Source organism: Cupressus sempervirens, chromosome 9, assembly GCF_028749045.1.
Source record: "Cupressus sempervirens isolate cs-2001-9-10 chromosome 9, ASM2874904v1, whole genome shotgun sequence".
NCBI lineage: Eukaryota > Viridiplantae > Streptophyta > Pinopsida > Cupressales > Cupressaceae > Cupressus > Cupressus sempervirens.
This window is the reverse complement of record NC_143126.1, coordinates 214741248-214757259: the sequence shown is the minus strand read 5'-3', so window position 1 is coordinate 214757259 and position 16012 is coordinate 214741248. Positions and strand designations below refer to the sequence as shown.

At 38.2% G+C, this 16012-nt stretch overlaps 1 protein-coding gene across 1 annotated transcript in view; it reads left to right on the top strand.

The window, feature by feature from the left end:
* The window catches only part of LOC149538273 (protein HAPLESS 2-like), a 452273-nt gene that overhangs the window by 393289 nt on the left and 42972 nt on the right, over nt 1-16012 (top strand). Inside the window, exons 14-15 of the mRNA XM_089799641.1 lie at nt 15069-15162; nt 15333-15421. Of these exons, the coding sequence (XP_089655767.1) occupies nt 15069-15162; nt 15333-15421 (183 nt within the window). The remainder of the gene's footprint in view (nt 1-15068; nt 15163-15332; nt 15422-16012) is intronic.

Below are 16012 nucleotides of genomic sequence, written 5' to 3'. Positions count from 1 at the left end.
AAATACAATTAAGAGTTATCGGAATCCAATATAACACCCATTCACTACCTAAGAAGATAGGATAACTAATGTGTTTATTAGTTAGAAGAGAAAGGTATGATCATTAAGGGTCAACCACTCTTTAACCAAAAGGTACAAACTATTAAGGAGGAGACAACTCTCAACAAATGGAAGAATGGAATGATATAATAAGGTAGGTCAAAGTCATTCAAATTCATCATCAATTTGGAAATTTATCTCTTCTTTTATCCTTTGTGGATCTGCTCTATTGAGTGACTTCTTTTGGCATTATTGGTTGCATACACATAAAGAAAGAATCGGAGACAGCACCGTGTTACAAGAGTCAATCAACCATATAGAATAGCAGCATTTCAAAATTGCATATGTATATCATATCATATACAGCAATTATTGTTATAAGCTATAAGTGCAATTTATTGCATGGTTTAAAAGATTGCATTAGAAACAGCATCTGTATTGCTATAAGTGGTAATTGAGGAACAAACAGCACATGTTATACAGTTACATTGCCATATTTGAGATAGCAAGGATCATTGCACTAAATGCAAGAAATAGCAATTCACTTTAGCATACATATAATTTCATATGTCAGAGAGATCAAGTGACATTGTTTATTGTCATTCTATACACATTTATCTTCATATTGTCCATAACATAATTTAATTGCAAAATCAGATACTGTAAGTGTAAGGAATTGAAGTAATTTTCCATAATTACTAATTATCCTAAAAGGGGACATTACAAAAAGCAAGATCTAGTAAGGAAACACAGAAGAAAACACAATTTACATGGAAGCCCTTGTAGGAGAAAACCATGAAAAGACATTGCTTTTGTATTAGAGACAGCTTACAAATTTGTTAGGCACCAACCCACAAGAGAATCCAATCCCCTCCAGATGATTTGTGGGTACCAACCCACTAAAGACACCAATCCCCTCAATTGTGAGCACCAACTCAGCAAGAGACACCTATCTCTTTGAAAGTCAGGCACCAATCTCCAAAAGTGTACAGTGATAAATGTTTGATCACCTCAAATGAGATCTCAGAATCTGCTTCTATTCTTCAACCAATTCCTCTTGTAGATCTGCATTAAACCACCCTCGATGACTGCAATAATTCACATTCAGATCTACAAAATTTAACATTCAAAGTCTTCTCATACTTTTCAAGAAATTCTGCTCATAGGACCTGAGATGAATCTTCTCTTAAATCTTGAACACAATATTTTACATTCTGCTCCTAAACTCTGAAAAATTGTCTTCATGGTTTTGCTCACAAATTCTTGAATGAAAATTATACTCAATGGAATGCTTGATTCAAATAACCTCAAATGAATCCATATTTATACCAACCATAACACCTTTTCACCAACAATCATAACTCTCAACAAGGCCAGTCAGCCAAATTGGGCATTATTTACTTATTATTTTCAAATTTGTTTGATGACCAAAGTACATACTACATTTTGAATCACTTAGGGTTGGGCAGAAAAAGGGAAAATGGTTTCATACATGTTTACCGTACTGGTAAAGGAATCAACGCATACAGACAATAATAGCAGAATAGCAGAATTATATTCGCAATAGTAGATGAATGATGCTTTACAATGATCCCAAACGGGATATAAATACTACCGCCGAACCTTCCCGAAGGAGTCTGTCGGCCACAATTATTCTATCCGCTACAAATTATTTACCGACGACGTCGGCTACAGCATACAAAAACACCGCCGGACCATCGGCTACAGAATACAGAATACAGCCAGACTGTTGGCTACAGACTAGAAAATACTGCCAAAACTATCCAGTCAACTAACACCATCCCCCCCCAAAAAACAGTCGTCTCCTAACAACTAACAAAATTAGGAGACAACTTACAGACCACAGAAGAAACTAGAGAGAAGGGGGCGTCCCAGAAGTGTGTTGTTGGCGACGTAACTCATACACCTACTCTGTCCTGATGCGGAGATTTGTCTGAATCTGAGAATTGACTTCGACGGCCTCCTTTAGAAGAAGTGTCGTGTCCATGGCCTGCGTCCTGGCTAACTGCATCTCGTGCTCAGCCGCATCCTTATCTCGAACCGTTGCCTCCGTACCTTGCTTAGCCACGTCCCTCTCCTACACCGCTGCTGCCAAATCTGCCAGTAGTGCTGCCCGCTCTGTGGCCCATGCTGCCTGCTGGTCGGCCAAGTCGGCGACTAGCTTCTGTCTAGCCTCAGTCTCTGCTGCCAATGATCTCTCTGCTGCAACCCTGTTCGCCTCCGCATGCTGACAACCGTAATAAACATCTTTGTACAGTCCCACAATCTCATGTGCCAGCTTCATCATAGGGGTGTCACTGGGTCCCAACTCCGGCTCAGTGGTCCAATCTGCCAACATCTCAGTTGTCTCCGTTGCCGGCCAGCCCTTGTCTATAAAGCAAGTTTGAAATCACCGAGGACAAATCCCACGGATATATGCTCTAATCAAGTGCCACTCCCTCCGCCAAGTCAGGGCCTGAATTGCCACATCGTGGCCCTTCTTTAATGCAGATTTCATAGTCCTGAGGTAATCCCGGCACCTGTCCTCATCTGACCCATAGTCCTCCTTGGCGAAGGCCTCCAATGACCATTCCGCATCACTGTTTTCCTCCTCATCAGCGGGAGCCATGCCCACATCCGGTGCCGCCATCTCTGTTGTTGGCGCAACCATGGCATGTGGCATTCCCTCCTCCTGAAGCTGAGGCTCTGGTACCGCTGGCCATGTTCGTAAACGCCTAGGAGACTGAATGGACGGACCCCACTTGGCAGGAGTGAGTCGGAACTGCTGCCTCAGAAACTCACTAGCTCTATCCATCACCTCCGGTTGGTCAACCTGCGCAAGCTCCATGTTCATCTCCGGTACAGGCTGGGCTGACTCGGCCTCTGCTAAAAAGGATGATGAAACGGTGACCACTGCATCACAATCAATGACCTCCAACTGAACCTGCGGCTCAGATTGTGGCGGTGGCGACTATGCTCTCAGTGTGACTGAGACGGTGACATCTGCTGGTGCAACTGGAATCACCTCCGCTACAGCCGTCGGCAATGACTCGGCAACTATCCGTGGGACGGCATCCGTCACTGGCTGTGGAACCACCTCCGTCACTGTCCGTGGGACAGCTGCCTCCGCTAGAGGAGTCATAAGAATCGGGGCATGGCGTTGACCAAATGCCGGAATGGCTGTCAAAGAGGTAGTCAAGTGCGCTGAAGTTGACAGCTGAGGCGGGGTAAAGAATGTGGGCCCACCACCCGCTGTCTCACCGTCAACTTCAGCCGATGTGCTCTCCTCTTCTTCGACGGATTCAGCCCCGTCACTCATTGAAGTGCCCTCCCGTCCGCTATCTGTCTCTCCGAAAGGGGCCAATTCACAGAGTACTTTCTTGTGACCTGCTGCTGACCCTCCTGTATCTAAGTGTCGCCAGTAGAATATGGGAGGCTCCCTGTCTGCCAACTTGCCCCTTGGAGGAGCCTCAAAGCCATCCATTGGAATCTGGCTAGCTGCAGCCTCTAAAAACAACCCGATGGCATGGTGCGGCATGAAAAATGTTCGGTGCCGAAGCGTCATGAATTCCTCCATCCTGTCGACAAGTACCGAGGCCCAATCATATACCACTCCCTGTATGATACCATTCATAAACACAATCTGCGGCAATGCAATATCTGAGGCCGGGGTGGTGCCTATCAACCTGCTCTTGATAACGTCCATGATACAACCCCAATGACCCTCCCGAATAAAGTCTCTGCGAAGCCCTCTGCACTTTGTCCCCTGAACTACTATCTCCCTCTCCACGGGCGTAAGATCCCTGCATACTAGAGCTATCCAATGCTCCTTCCGTTCCCGTGACAGTTTATGATTCCTGATTTCCACTTTCCTCCCATCGGGGCTAGGGATGCCGAAAACTCTACTGAAATCCCTCGGTTTAAAAGATACTGACATTTGATGTTCTTTGTACAGGAATGTACTTGTTCTGCTCCGGGTGCTATATGTCTTTATCATAGTGCGCAATACTGATTCAAACAACCGGATGGAAAAGGTGGGAAGCTGGATAGCCCAATGCACCTGTGCCCGCCGCAAAATCTGTTTAATTTGGTCTGCCACGAGGGTCTCTTGCCACCACTTTCGGCATTCACTTCCACTAAGACTCTCGAACTGGACAGTGAGATAGGTGAGTTCCTCCTTGGTTTTCTGTTTCTTGCTACTGGAACCAGAAGGGCCTGCAACTCAAATCCCTGATGCCAAAACTCTTGAATTCTTCTCCATATTTGCTGCCAACTGACTCTTCCACGGCTTCCTCTTGCAACAATGACTTATTTCTTTTTATTTTGTTTCCTCCGTCAACAGCTGTGTGTGATTGTCACTGGGCTTACGATTGTACTTCCTGCCGCAGCGGCCTTTTGTGTTGTTTCAGCTTCTGTGTTCGAAGGAAAACTAGCCGATAACATGCCTATTACAGTTAAGATATTGGAGGGTTCCACGCAAGCAGAGAAGCAATTCCGTGCAGAAATTGTTACCACTGGCAGAATACAACATGTGAATTTGGTCCGACTGTGGGGATTCTGCGTAGAACGTTCACAAAGGTTACTGGTGCATGCGTTCATGCCCAATGGCTCTTTAAACTCTTTCCTCTTCTCTAAGCCGCAAGATGTGGAGAAGGTGTTGGACTAGAAGAAAGGCCGCGGGGAGGAGAACATAGACCGTGAGAAAGGAAAGATAGGCCGTGGGTGTAATTAAAAGATTCAACTCCGCTAGTCAGAGTTTCTCCTCCGCTCTGCAAGGGAAAAGACTTCCGCGGAAAAACAGAGACATAAAGAAGAGTTCTTGTTCTGCCAGAAGGAGAAGAATTTTTGTGCGCAGAGGGATTTGTGGTGGATTGTAGAGGAAGCAGTAAAAAAAAAAATGACAACACAATCAAGTTGTTCAAAATGAGTGACAGATGATGCCAAAGGGAAGGGGACACATCCGTGGTTGCCAGAAAGAGTGCAGAATCGACAGATAATGACAGAAATGGTGTGTTTCGTGCATTTTTGTGTGGGTTTTGAAGTGCTAAGGCGCTGCCCCTCGACCCCGCCGGGGGCGTTGCCCCCTGGACCCCCAGTCGTGGCGAATATCAGTCGTGGGAGTCTAACCAGTTCAAAAGAGTTGAAGTTGCTGCAGGCATGGATTGTTTGTGTACCAGAGGTAGTGGGAGCAAGTGTTGGCTATGAGGCTATCTTGGTGGATGCATAGAGAGCTTGGGAGGAGCTGATCATCCAGTTGGAGGTAGTGCAGCAACACTTGGCTCAGAGTACCGAGGAATTGAAAACAGAGAAAGCAGCACAGGTGGCTATCAAGGTCAGCTTGAGGAGATAGTATTGTGTTAGCAGAGGCTACAGATGTAACGGGATGAATGTGGAAGTGATGTGCCAGAAGCAGATTTCTCTTGTTGTAGTCACTCTGTTAATGTATTTTGTTTGTAAATTTGTCTCAGATATTTTGTCAGTCGTCAGGAGACGACTTTTCTTTTTGGGGGGATGGTGTTAGCCGACTGGACAGTCCGGTGGTGTTCCGGCGGTGTTTCTGTATTCTGTAGCTGACGGTCCGGCGGTGTTTCTGTATTCTGTAGCCGACGGTCCAACAGTGTTTCTGTATCCTGTAGCCGACGGTCCGGCGGTATTTTGTATTTTGTAGCTGACATCGTCGGTAAATAGTTTGTAGCGGATAGAATATTTGTGGCCGACGGACTCCTTCAGGAAGGTTCGGCGGTAGTATTTATATCCCGTCTGGGATCATTGTAAAGCATCATTCATCTACTATTGCAAATATAATTCTGCTATTCTGCTGTTATTGTTTGTATGCGTTGATTCCTTTACCAGTACGGTAAACAATACACTCAAAAAAACATCTTATTTAATTTATCTTCTTTTACAACTCCAAAATAGGGCAGCCATGTGTCCTCGATGCCAATGTGGAGGAGGTTGGCCATCATAAATAAGAGAAATTTATCTATTTTAAGAAGCAATTTAAACTCTGATTTTCAACGGCAATCCTCAAATTGCTTCAGTAGTCCTTTGACATCAATAACAATTTCCAACAGAATTTGTCTTTAAATTTCACTAAAGAAAACCAGTAGGGTTTTCCATCCTTTGGATCTCCCATATCAATGGTTTTCATCCTCAAATGCTTCAAAGTCTAAATTAGAAGGAATAGTTGAAATGACAATTGGATGATCTGATTGTTGACCTCTCTTATAAGTGCTCTCTACTTTATTTTAATTTTTAAATTTTAATTTTTAAACAGTTTACGTTTGTCTCCAACTATTTCAAATCAGATTTAAAGTAACATCCAGCAGCTCCTTTTAAACATTTTTAATAGTGTTAAAAACACTTACAAACATTAACAAGGATCTAGAATAAATTATAATATTTAAGTTTCCCTTCCCAAAATAAAATGATTGAGACCACTTAAGATATTATTGTTTCTCTTATTTTATCCCTTAAACCATGGGAAATAAAATAGATATAGGACATAAATAAACTATTTCTATTCTTGAAAAGTGATTAGAAGAAGTGTACTAGTTGGTTCTTCTGGAAAAAATCATTGTAAAAGTTTAAAAGGGAAAACATTTAAGATTGTTAGTTTTTTGTAATTATATTCAATCCTTATCTTCCAGAATGAGATCACATATCTCATTATATATGCAAGAGTTGCCCTTTCATGAAGGGACACCATTAATATAATTATATATTAAATAATTTTATTAATATTATATTATATCCACATATTATTAATAGTTATATTTATCAATATAATATTATGATAATTGTTATTTTATTAATATAATAGAATAAATGGGCTTGGCCCTTTGGTGAAATAGTGGGGCTTCTTGCCTGAGTGCCTACAACCAAGGTTCAAGTCCCCACGAGGTCGCTCTATATCATGGTTCTCAATGGAGAGTTATTACCCTTGACGCTTGGTGAAATAGTGGAGCTTATTGCCTGTAGTGCTTACAACCAAGGTTCAAAAACATTTTTAGGGCTTGTCCCTTGGGTGAAACGATGGGGCTTCTTGCCTGTAGTGCCTACAAGTAAGGTTTAAGTCTCCATGCGGTCCTTCTCTATTGTGATTCTCAATGGAGAGTTGTTACCCTTGACAAATAGTGAGGTTTATTGCCTATAGTGTTTACAACCAAGGTTCAAAATCATTTTTTGGGGGGAGGGGGGGCTTGGCCCTTTGGTAAAACGATGGGGCTTCTTTCCTGTAGTGCTTGCAACAAAGGTTCAAGTCCCCACAGGGTCGTTCTCTACTATGGTTCTCAATGGAGAATTGTTACCTTTGACCCTTGGTAAAATGGTGGGGCTTATTGCCTGAAGTGCTTACAACCAAGGTCCAAAACCATTAACCCATAAATGGGTCTTCTGGCATTTATCCCTCCTCTATTTTTACTCCAGCTCTAATCCAATGAGAAAGACCACAAGAAAGGTGGTGAAAATGCAATTTTGATCATGCCTTGAAATGGAATCTAAGACAATTGTGGGCAAAATTCATAATTAGTGATGCAAGTGGAGACCTTATTGCTTTGGGTGGTAAACGTCTTCAAGATGGAACTAAAAAATTGTTGAAGTTGAAGCCTCTTTGTTGGCTATCCTAACTTCAAAGAAGTCGGGGGTGACTAAACTAATGTTGAAGGGGACTCACTAGTTATTATCAACACCATCATCAAAGGAGACATGGAAGCATGAAACTTACAAAATTACATCTAGAGTATCAAAAATGAATTGTCTACACTGGGGGAATTTATAATCACACACATAAAAAGAGTTGGAAATAAGGCAGTAGACAAAATGTCAAACTGGGCTCTAACTCTCAACATGTCTAAGATTGTTGTGGGATATTTTAATGATGTCAAGTGCGATGATTGAACATTCCTAACATTTAATCCCTCTACCCCTCATCAAGACACAACTAAAAACTCATTAATGCAACATGCAATTGAGGGACGCTTACAGTTGCCATTCCCATGTTTTACTACATTGGATGTGGCTAGCATTAATTACATGTCATCAATTTCCACCCTTATTTTTTGTCATGTGAACTTTTCTTTTATGCTCATATGATCCCTCAATTATAGAGCATTTATAGCATTTGCTTGTTTAGTGTGGTGAAATGGAGTGTGCCCTCACTCTGCAATGTTGAAAGAAATAATACCTATTCCATGGCCACAAAAGGAAACTTAGGGTGCATAAAAATTTTAATTCACCCACCTCAGATTGGCAAACAGGGTAAACTAGCTTTTGGGGGAAATGTTCTATGAGTTAGAAAACCGTTAAGGCACCAACACAAACATTTATTATATAATTTAAGCTTGGGTGAAAGTAAGGACATCATTAATTTTATGATGCATCACTTAATTCCAGTGGAGTCCTTGATAGGGATAGAGGAGATTCTACCCATCTCTATCCCTGACATTGGAATCAACTTGGGAGAAAAGACTACTAGAATTGAAAAGATTCCAAGCACAAAATACACACCCTTTGTGTGGAATTTTGTTGAAAACTTGAGACGCAAGAGATTCAAAGAAGCAAGGAAGGCTCAGTTTGCTCTGAAGTTACTGGTAATGGAGCACATCATTGATCAAGACATCTCTCAGAAGAAACATAGGGTTGGTTGGACATTCGGAAATGAGGAGCGCCTAGGGGAGTTGTAGAGAGGTCAAGAGGAATCAAAGAAAGTGAAGGAAGATTGGCACAAAGCTAAACAATGCAATGTTGCGAGCAAGGATTAAGGGCTTCATCCCACGGCTCTACGATGAAGCAAGGTTTTGCTTTACCTTCCCCTTTCCTTTTCTTTGTGTTGGTTGTTAGTGGGGTTTTGGGGTTAAGTTTTGTTTGTTTTTCTCTTTTAAAAATTTAGTATTGTCTTTGGTGGGGCTCGAGTGGTTATTTTGGTTCTTCAGGGAAGTTGCCACTTTAAGGGTAGTTGTTCAAAGTGTTAGTTTTGGGCTAAATATTTAGGGATCAGGGATAATCGAAATCCCAAAGATTAATGCAAGAATCTACAGAGATCCCCTCTTTTTCACTTGCTAAGAAAAACAGAAACTTGTTATTAGTAGTAATGGCAGACAATGTCTTTTTCATGGAGATTAAGTTTTCAGCTTATCTAGTGGACAATTTTGTTATATCTTTTTATCAATGGCAGAATTTTGAGCATGCATGTGTCTGTAATTTTTTGATGATGTTGGCATGGGTCTGGTGGAAGAATGGTTTTGAGCAAAGTTAAAGACAAATTGAGACCAATCTGACACACTTTTGTTCATGCTAATGTTGAATAGAGTTACAAAAAAGAATGGCAATTATTAGGGCAATCAAAGAGACACATTCGGTTTTATTTACAGTACCATTATTGTGCAATTTTTCTCTCAGTTTCCTCATGTTTCAATATAGAGGTGTTAATGCTTCTTGGAACACTTATTTTCTGTATCTAGTTATTACTATAAGGATGGTTAGATGGTAGGGTTTGTTACCATGGATGGATTGTTCACCTTATGGACTCCATCATAGTGTTCCAAGTTTCTTTCAATGTACTTCATGTAATGTTATTAGTGTCTCAATAAAATCAAACTTATTACCAAGAAAAAAAATATAATATAATTATTATTATATAATCATATAGCATAATAATTATGCAATATAATTCTTAAGTGAAGATGTGAAGTTTTCTTACTGGCTCTTTCCTCTTTGGGTTTGAACCAGTTTTCTTTTCTAATAAAGTATGGTGGCGTGCCACTTTTATTGAAAATAAAAATTATACGATATAATTATCATTTCACAATATTATAAACAATTACAACCTTTGTGATATCTAGTTTGGCTTGTCGATTTTGATCATAGCTACAATAAAATCAGCACTTCCTCTTAGCTTGAAAGGAATGCATTTATGTTGTGTCTAGCTATCCTTCAATAGGTAGATTGAAATAGATTCTTTAATAAGGGAGAGATATTGGATGCCATAAACAAATAATTGATTAAATTAATAATCAATTTATTAACGTCTCTAATAATACTTAGTATTACTTGAGACATCATTGTGAATTGGATATGTACTACTTAGTATTACTTCAACACTCCCTCTTAGTTGGGAGCCTTTCATATCAAGTTAAAATCATAATCATTATGATTCAAAATATCACAATGAATTCTAGATATCTCCATATGACATATTTTTGGATATCACCTCATGTGATATGATCATTTTGGATATATCTACCACATTGCATGTCCTTAGATGTCACCTTATGCGATATCCACTATAGTGGATTTATAAAATCACCTTGATGGCATGTCCTCGGTTACCGCCACATGCACTATCCACCAAAAAGGATTATAAGTTATCTATTACAATGTCTTTGAATACTGCCAAGGGTTTTAAGTTATCCTTAATAATAGATTTAGGATATCTAGCATTATGTCCTAGGATACCATCACATGCACTATCCTCCATAATGGATTAAAAAAAAACTATTACCTTTATGGCATGTCCTCGGATACCATCACATGCCGTATCCACCATAAAGGATTTTCAAATATCTACCATGATGGCATGTCCTTAGATACCACCATAAAGGTTTTCAACTTTCAAGATATCTACCATTATGTCTTAGCATATTACCACATGTGCTATCCTCCATAATGGATTTCAGGATATCATCATATGTAGTGGATATCCTTTACTTTATGAGAAATAATCTATCATTATGAGATTGTCACCTCACAATGAAGGTAATGGTGTACAAGTGTTGAATCATTGTGAAATCATCACCTCACAAAGATATATACCACACAAGTATAAGAAAATCACCACGGACTCTCTAACATGTGTTGTCATGATATCTACCATGAAACAACCATATTAAAGGATGGTAATAAGGGCTTACCCCTCGAAATTATTCCTCACAAAGACAATGCATTAATAAGGGATTGCACCTCGAACTTCTCCCTTACAGCGAAGAACACATTAATAAGGGATTGCACCTTGAAATTCTTCCTCATGATGATGTGGCTTTCTCTAAAATTGATAACAACTTTATGACCTCCTTGTCCAAAGTTTCTCCTGATAAAATGTTAGACTCCCTTTGAATGGAGACTCCCTTTCAACGGGGGAAGCATTCTTATTGCTTGATTGTCATAACAAAAATAGTGTTGATTCCAAAGTTGACCACACAAGGAGCTACATGAGGTACATTGCCACACGAGCTTGTTGATACTTAACAAAAGGATTTGGCACTCTCCCTCTACTACTCAAGCTCCCACTAATTTCCATATCCTCCTCTTGGAAGCAACCGATCACAATAGAAATCATCTTGACATGGTATACTCACTCTAAACCACAATACAACCAAGATATGCAAAAATCATCTGAAGTAAATCCTCTAGTTATTCCCTTTGTTATAGAAGCATACCCGACACATATCGTCCCAGTCATAGAGGATATCTTGCTCCAAAACGCTATCATCGTCTAGCATGATCCTATTTACCGTACTGGGTAAAGAAATCAATGCATACAAACAATGGATTAGAATAGCAGAACTTCTTATATTATTCGCATATGCCAAAGATATTACATTATGCTTATAATGATGAATACAATGATCCCGAAGGGGCTATATATACCTCTCGAGGAACCTTCCCGAAGGTGTCCGTCGGCCACATACAACATGTCGGCTACAGAATAAGAACCTTCCCGATACCGACAACATACATCCTGACATGAACCTTCCCAATACCAATGACATAAATCCTAACACAAACCTTCCCGATATTGACGACATACATCTTGACACACACCCTGTCGGCTACACAATATTTACCGACAACATCATCCCCCCCAAAAAGAAAAGTCGTCTCTGGACAACCACACAACAAAACTCAAACAAACAGCCAAATGTTTACCGTACTGGGTAAAGAAATCAATGCATACAGACAATGGATCAGAATAGCAGAACTTCTTATATTATTCGCATATGCCAAAGATATTACATTATGCTTATAATGATGAATACAATGATCCCAAAGGGGGTATATATACATCTCGAGGAACCTTCCCGAAGGTGTCCGTCGGCCACATACAACATGTCGGCTACAGAATAAGAACCTTCCCAATACCGACGACATACATCTTGACACACACCCTGTCGGCTACATAATATTTACCAACGACAGATCCACATAAAACCGAAAGTGCTAGATCCAAGATTACCTTGGATGTACTATCATAAGATTGAGTCCTAGACCAAACAATATATGACCATCTTAAGATTTAAAACAAAATCCCTTATTTCCTGTAACTAATAGAGGGCATGGTTTCCAAATTCTGATCATTATCATGTTCTAGAATAGTCTTGAAGATGTCTTTATACTCAATCTGCAACAAAGAGAATATTGACTTATATCAATACAGCATGTTCAAGCTCTCGCTCTCCCAGTAATAAGAAACCAGATGCTAGCATCGTCCAATTTCTATGGATTCTTCAAAATCATAATGATTACAAACCTTTTCTCACATGGCTGGCTTCATAACACTTCCCAGGGACTCTGGTCAGTGTAATATCTGTGGAATTTTCTTTAATTGCTCTGTTTTCTTGGCAGTAAATTCCTTTCTATATTAATTTGAATGAATCCCAATGTTACACATGTGATTCTGAGCCTTAGCAGTAAGTCATAAAGAGAGTAGCAGCACCAACCAAATATCGAAGCACATCTAAGGTTCTGCACCATACAAATAAACACCAAATCCTCTACTACTGTAATATTCTTTTATGCCCAGACCAGTGCACTTGCATCAGATTATACACAACATCAACTAGATAAGATATAGGTGCTATACTTAGAGAATAATAGATTCCATTAACATGCTCAGGAAATATGTAACCAATCAAGTAAAAGTTGGTGTTGGTTCTTCCCGAATTTACAGATTAATCTGTAACTGATTTTGTCTTCCAGAAATAGGCTTCCCGTTCTAGTCTGTTGTTATCTGCCTTCGAATTATGAGGCTTAAACAATGTTACTCAAGCTATGAGTGTTTCGATGACTCTGCACCACAAATAATCTTAAGGAAATCTCTCTCCATTGAAATCTTCTTATATTACAAAATATAATTTATTTGTGCCCACATCGATGATGTAATTTGTCACTCCTTCAATGGAGTCCCGTGATATTACTGCTGAACAATGAACCCAATAATAACATCAACTATGATCTTTAGAGTATTCAATGATATTTTACTTTTCTCAATAATTAATTGGAGTTTCTTTTAGATGTATATGGTATCTCAGTGCATATTCTTGTTGCCTTGATATTTATCACTATTTTATCTCTGCGCCTGTGTAGCCTGTAAAAGAGACCTAAAATGGTTTACTTTATTTGCTGGGTTTAATAATTTCAAACACATGATTACTTGAGTGATCTTATACTACTATTCACCACTATTTTTTTTAATTATTGCTGGCTTGCTTATGTCTCTCCATATTATTTAGATCTACTTTCTCTCAGTACAACTAAGGGTCTTTTCAGTGTACTCAGATGTAGCTCTTTCTACATTGATTCTTAAATATTAATTTCCATCATTATATGATTGCAGCCTGGCAGACCATAGACTTATCGTTGACGTGAGACTTTGCTGGAAATTAAATTGATGTTAGACATTATTTTTGTGTTGCCTGTGGATATACATTGGCAATGATAAAAAAAATTCTGTCGCTTTCTCATGACCATCAGCTTAATATATTAAGTCACGGCTTTGCTATCTTTCTTTCATTCCATATTGGCATTAATACGTTAGAAGCACTTTCATATTGTTCTGCACAGTTTGTTAATTCCAGAGACATTCATTCCTGCTTTGAAACCCTATTAGTTTCTGCAATTTAATTCAATCCTTATCTTCCAGAATGAGATCACATATCTCCTTAGGGCCCGTTTGGTTGCAAGCGTAGGAATTGAGAATTAGAATAGAAAATTTGAATGAGAATGGAGAATGAAGAATAGGAATGGAAAAATGCAATCCAATCTTGTTTATCCCTTGTTTGGTTATGCAAGCTTAAATTGGAATAGGGTTAACTTGCAATCGATGCCATTGGAAAATCGCTGAAATATTTGAAAATATTGAAAACAAAGTTCCAGCGCTCACCCCAGGTCAAAGCGGATTTGAAAATTTAATCAAATTTGAGAAAGCTAAAATGAATGCAAGAATAGCAATTCCAATTACAGGTATTTTTTGGAATGGACAAAAGCTCATTTTGGGGCTAAAATGAGAATACATATTCCTATTCTCTATTCCTATTCCACACACCAAACAAAGAATACAAATCATAATCTAATTTCCTATTCCTATTCCGGTTGTATTCTAGCAACCAAACGGGCCCTTATATATGCAAGAAGTGCCCTTTCATCAAGGGACACCATTAATACAATTATATATTAAATAATTATATTAATATAATTTAATATTGACTTTTTAATAATAATTATATTTATCAATATAATATCATTATAATTATTATATTACTAATATATTATAGTAATTATCATTTAATCATTTAGTATAATAATTATACAATATAATTATATTGCCATATCATTATATCATCTCACAATAATATAAATAATGACAACCTTTGTGATATCTAGGTTGGCTTGTGGATTCCAACCGCAGCTACCACAAAATCAACAAAGATAATTGAATGATTTATTCAATAATAAATACTAACATTTTTTATATATTGGTGCATTTCTTTTTTATCATTTTGTGTATCTGAAATTCAATTATTTTCAGTGAAATTGACTTGAATCCATTTTTTGATTTTGAGTTGATATGCATATTAACATGTTTACTCCTTCCTATATTACTGCTCATCATTTCTAGACTGGTTTGGGTCTATTATCCGTACACCACCTTAATCCATTTGTCATATTTTATTAGTAAATCTGTTTGTCATGTTGGTATTCAAATGACAATTCAGTTTTATAACTTTGTCAATTTACTGTAATTCATTTTGCAGGAAAAATCATTAAGCATAGAACCCAATAAAACTACTCCAACTATATTTGAAATAACAGTTAATCAAGTAATAGCAATTAAACATAATTGTACAGGTGAGGTTCTTGTTACTAAAATAAAAAATCGTGTCGTCCTTTAACTATAACCTTCATCATTTGATAATTGATGGATTTGCAAACCCTGTTAGATTTGATATAAATAAAAATTGCCTTGATTAAATTACAGGTGATGCTTACATTAAAATGTATAATTTCCATGTCTACAGTCACCTTGAAAGATGCCGAATTCAAATATCTGGATAAGAGGACTGCTTGGTTTTCTGTGACTGCCACTGAATTTGATAGGGGAAAACAAGTTGAGTTTATTCTCTTTTGTGTCCTCAACTGATCTTAGCCTTCTTTTTTAATCAATGCATGCAAAGAAAACAATTTTCAACTTTTTCCTGTTTATTTAAATGTACTTTTTTTAAACTGTGTACTAAGTGGGAGATTTGGTTTATAAAACTTATTATATTATATTTGTTTTAAAATAACTTGAGTCCTCTTGTGCATCTTAAGTGTTTATATGTAATGGGAAATGTGTGTTATAAATATGATTCATTAGTAGTCCTTATGTTTATAGACTAGTGATCTACAATTAATATTTAAATAAAAAGTTCTAAAGGAGTGACATACATCAGTGATTTAATTAAACTTAATAAATTGCTGCAATTGTAGTGTATTCTAATGGATGAGGACATGTGCATGTATATCTGACTTGTCAAAAGAGATAGGTTATCAGTTCTGTGCTCAATATTCCCTCACAACAATATAGATTTTGGTTGGGCAATTTAATGTTATATGAAAGAAATGAAATTTGTAGATAATTAAGAACAACCATTCATACAGAAAGAACAATTAGTTTAAAGTTTAAACAATAAAGGAATCAACAACAATATTGGCAAGT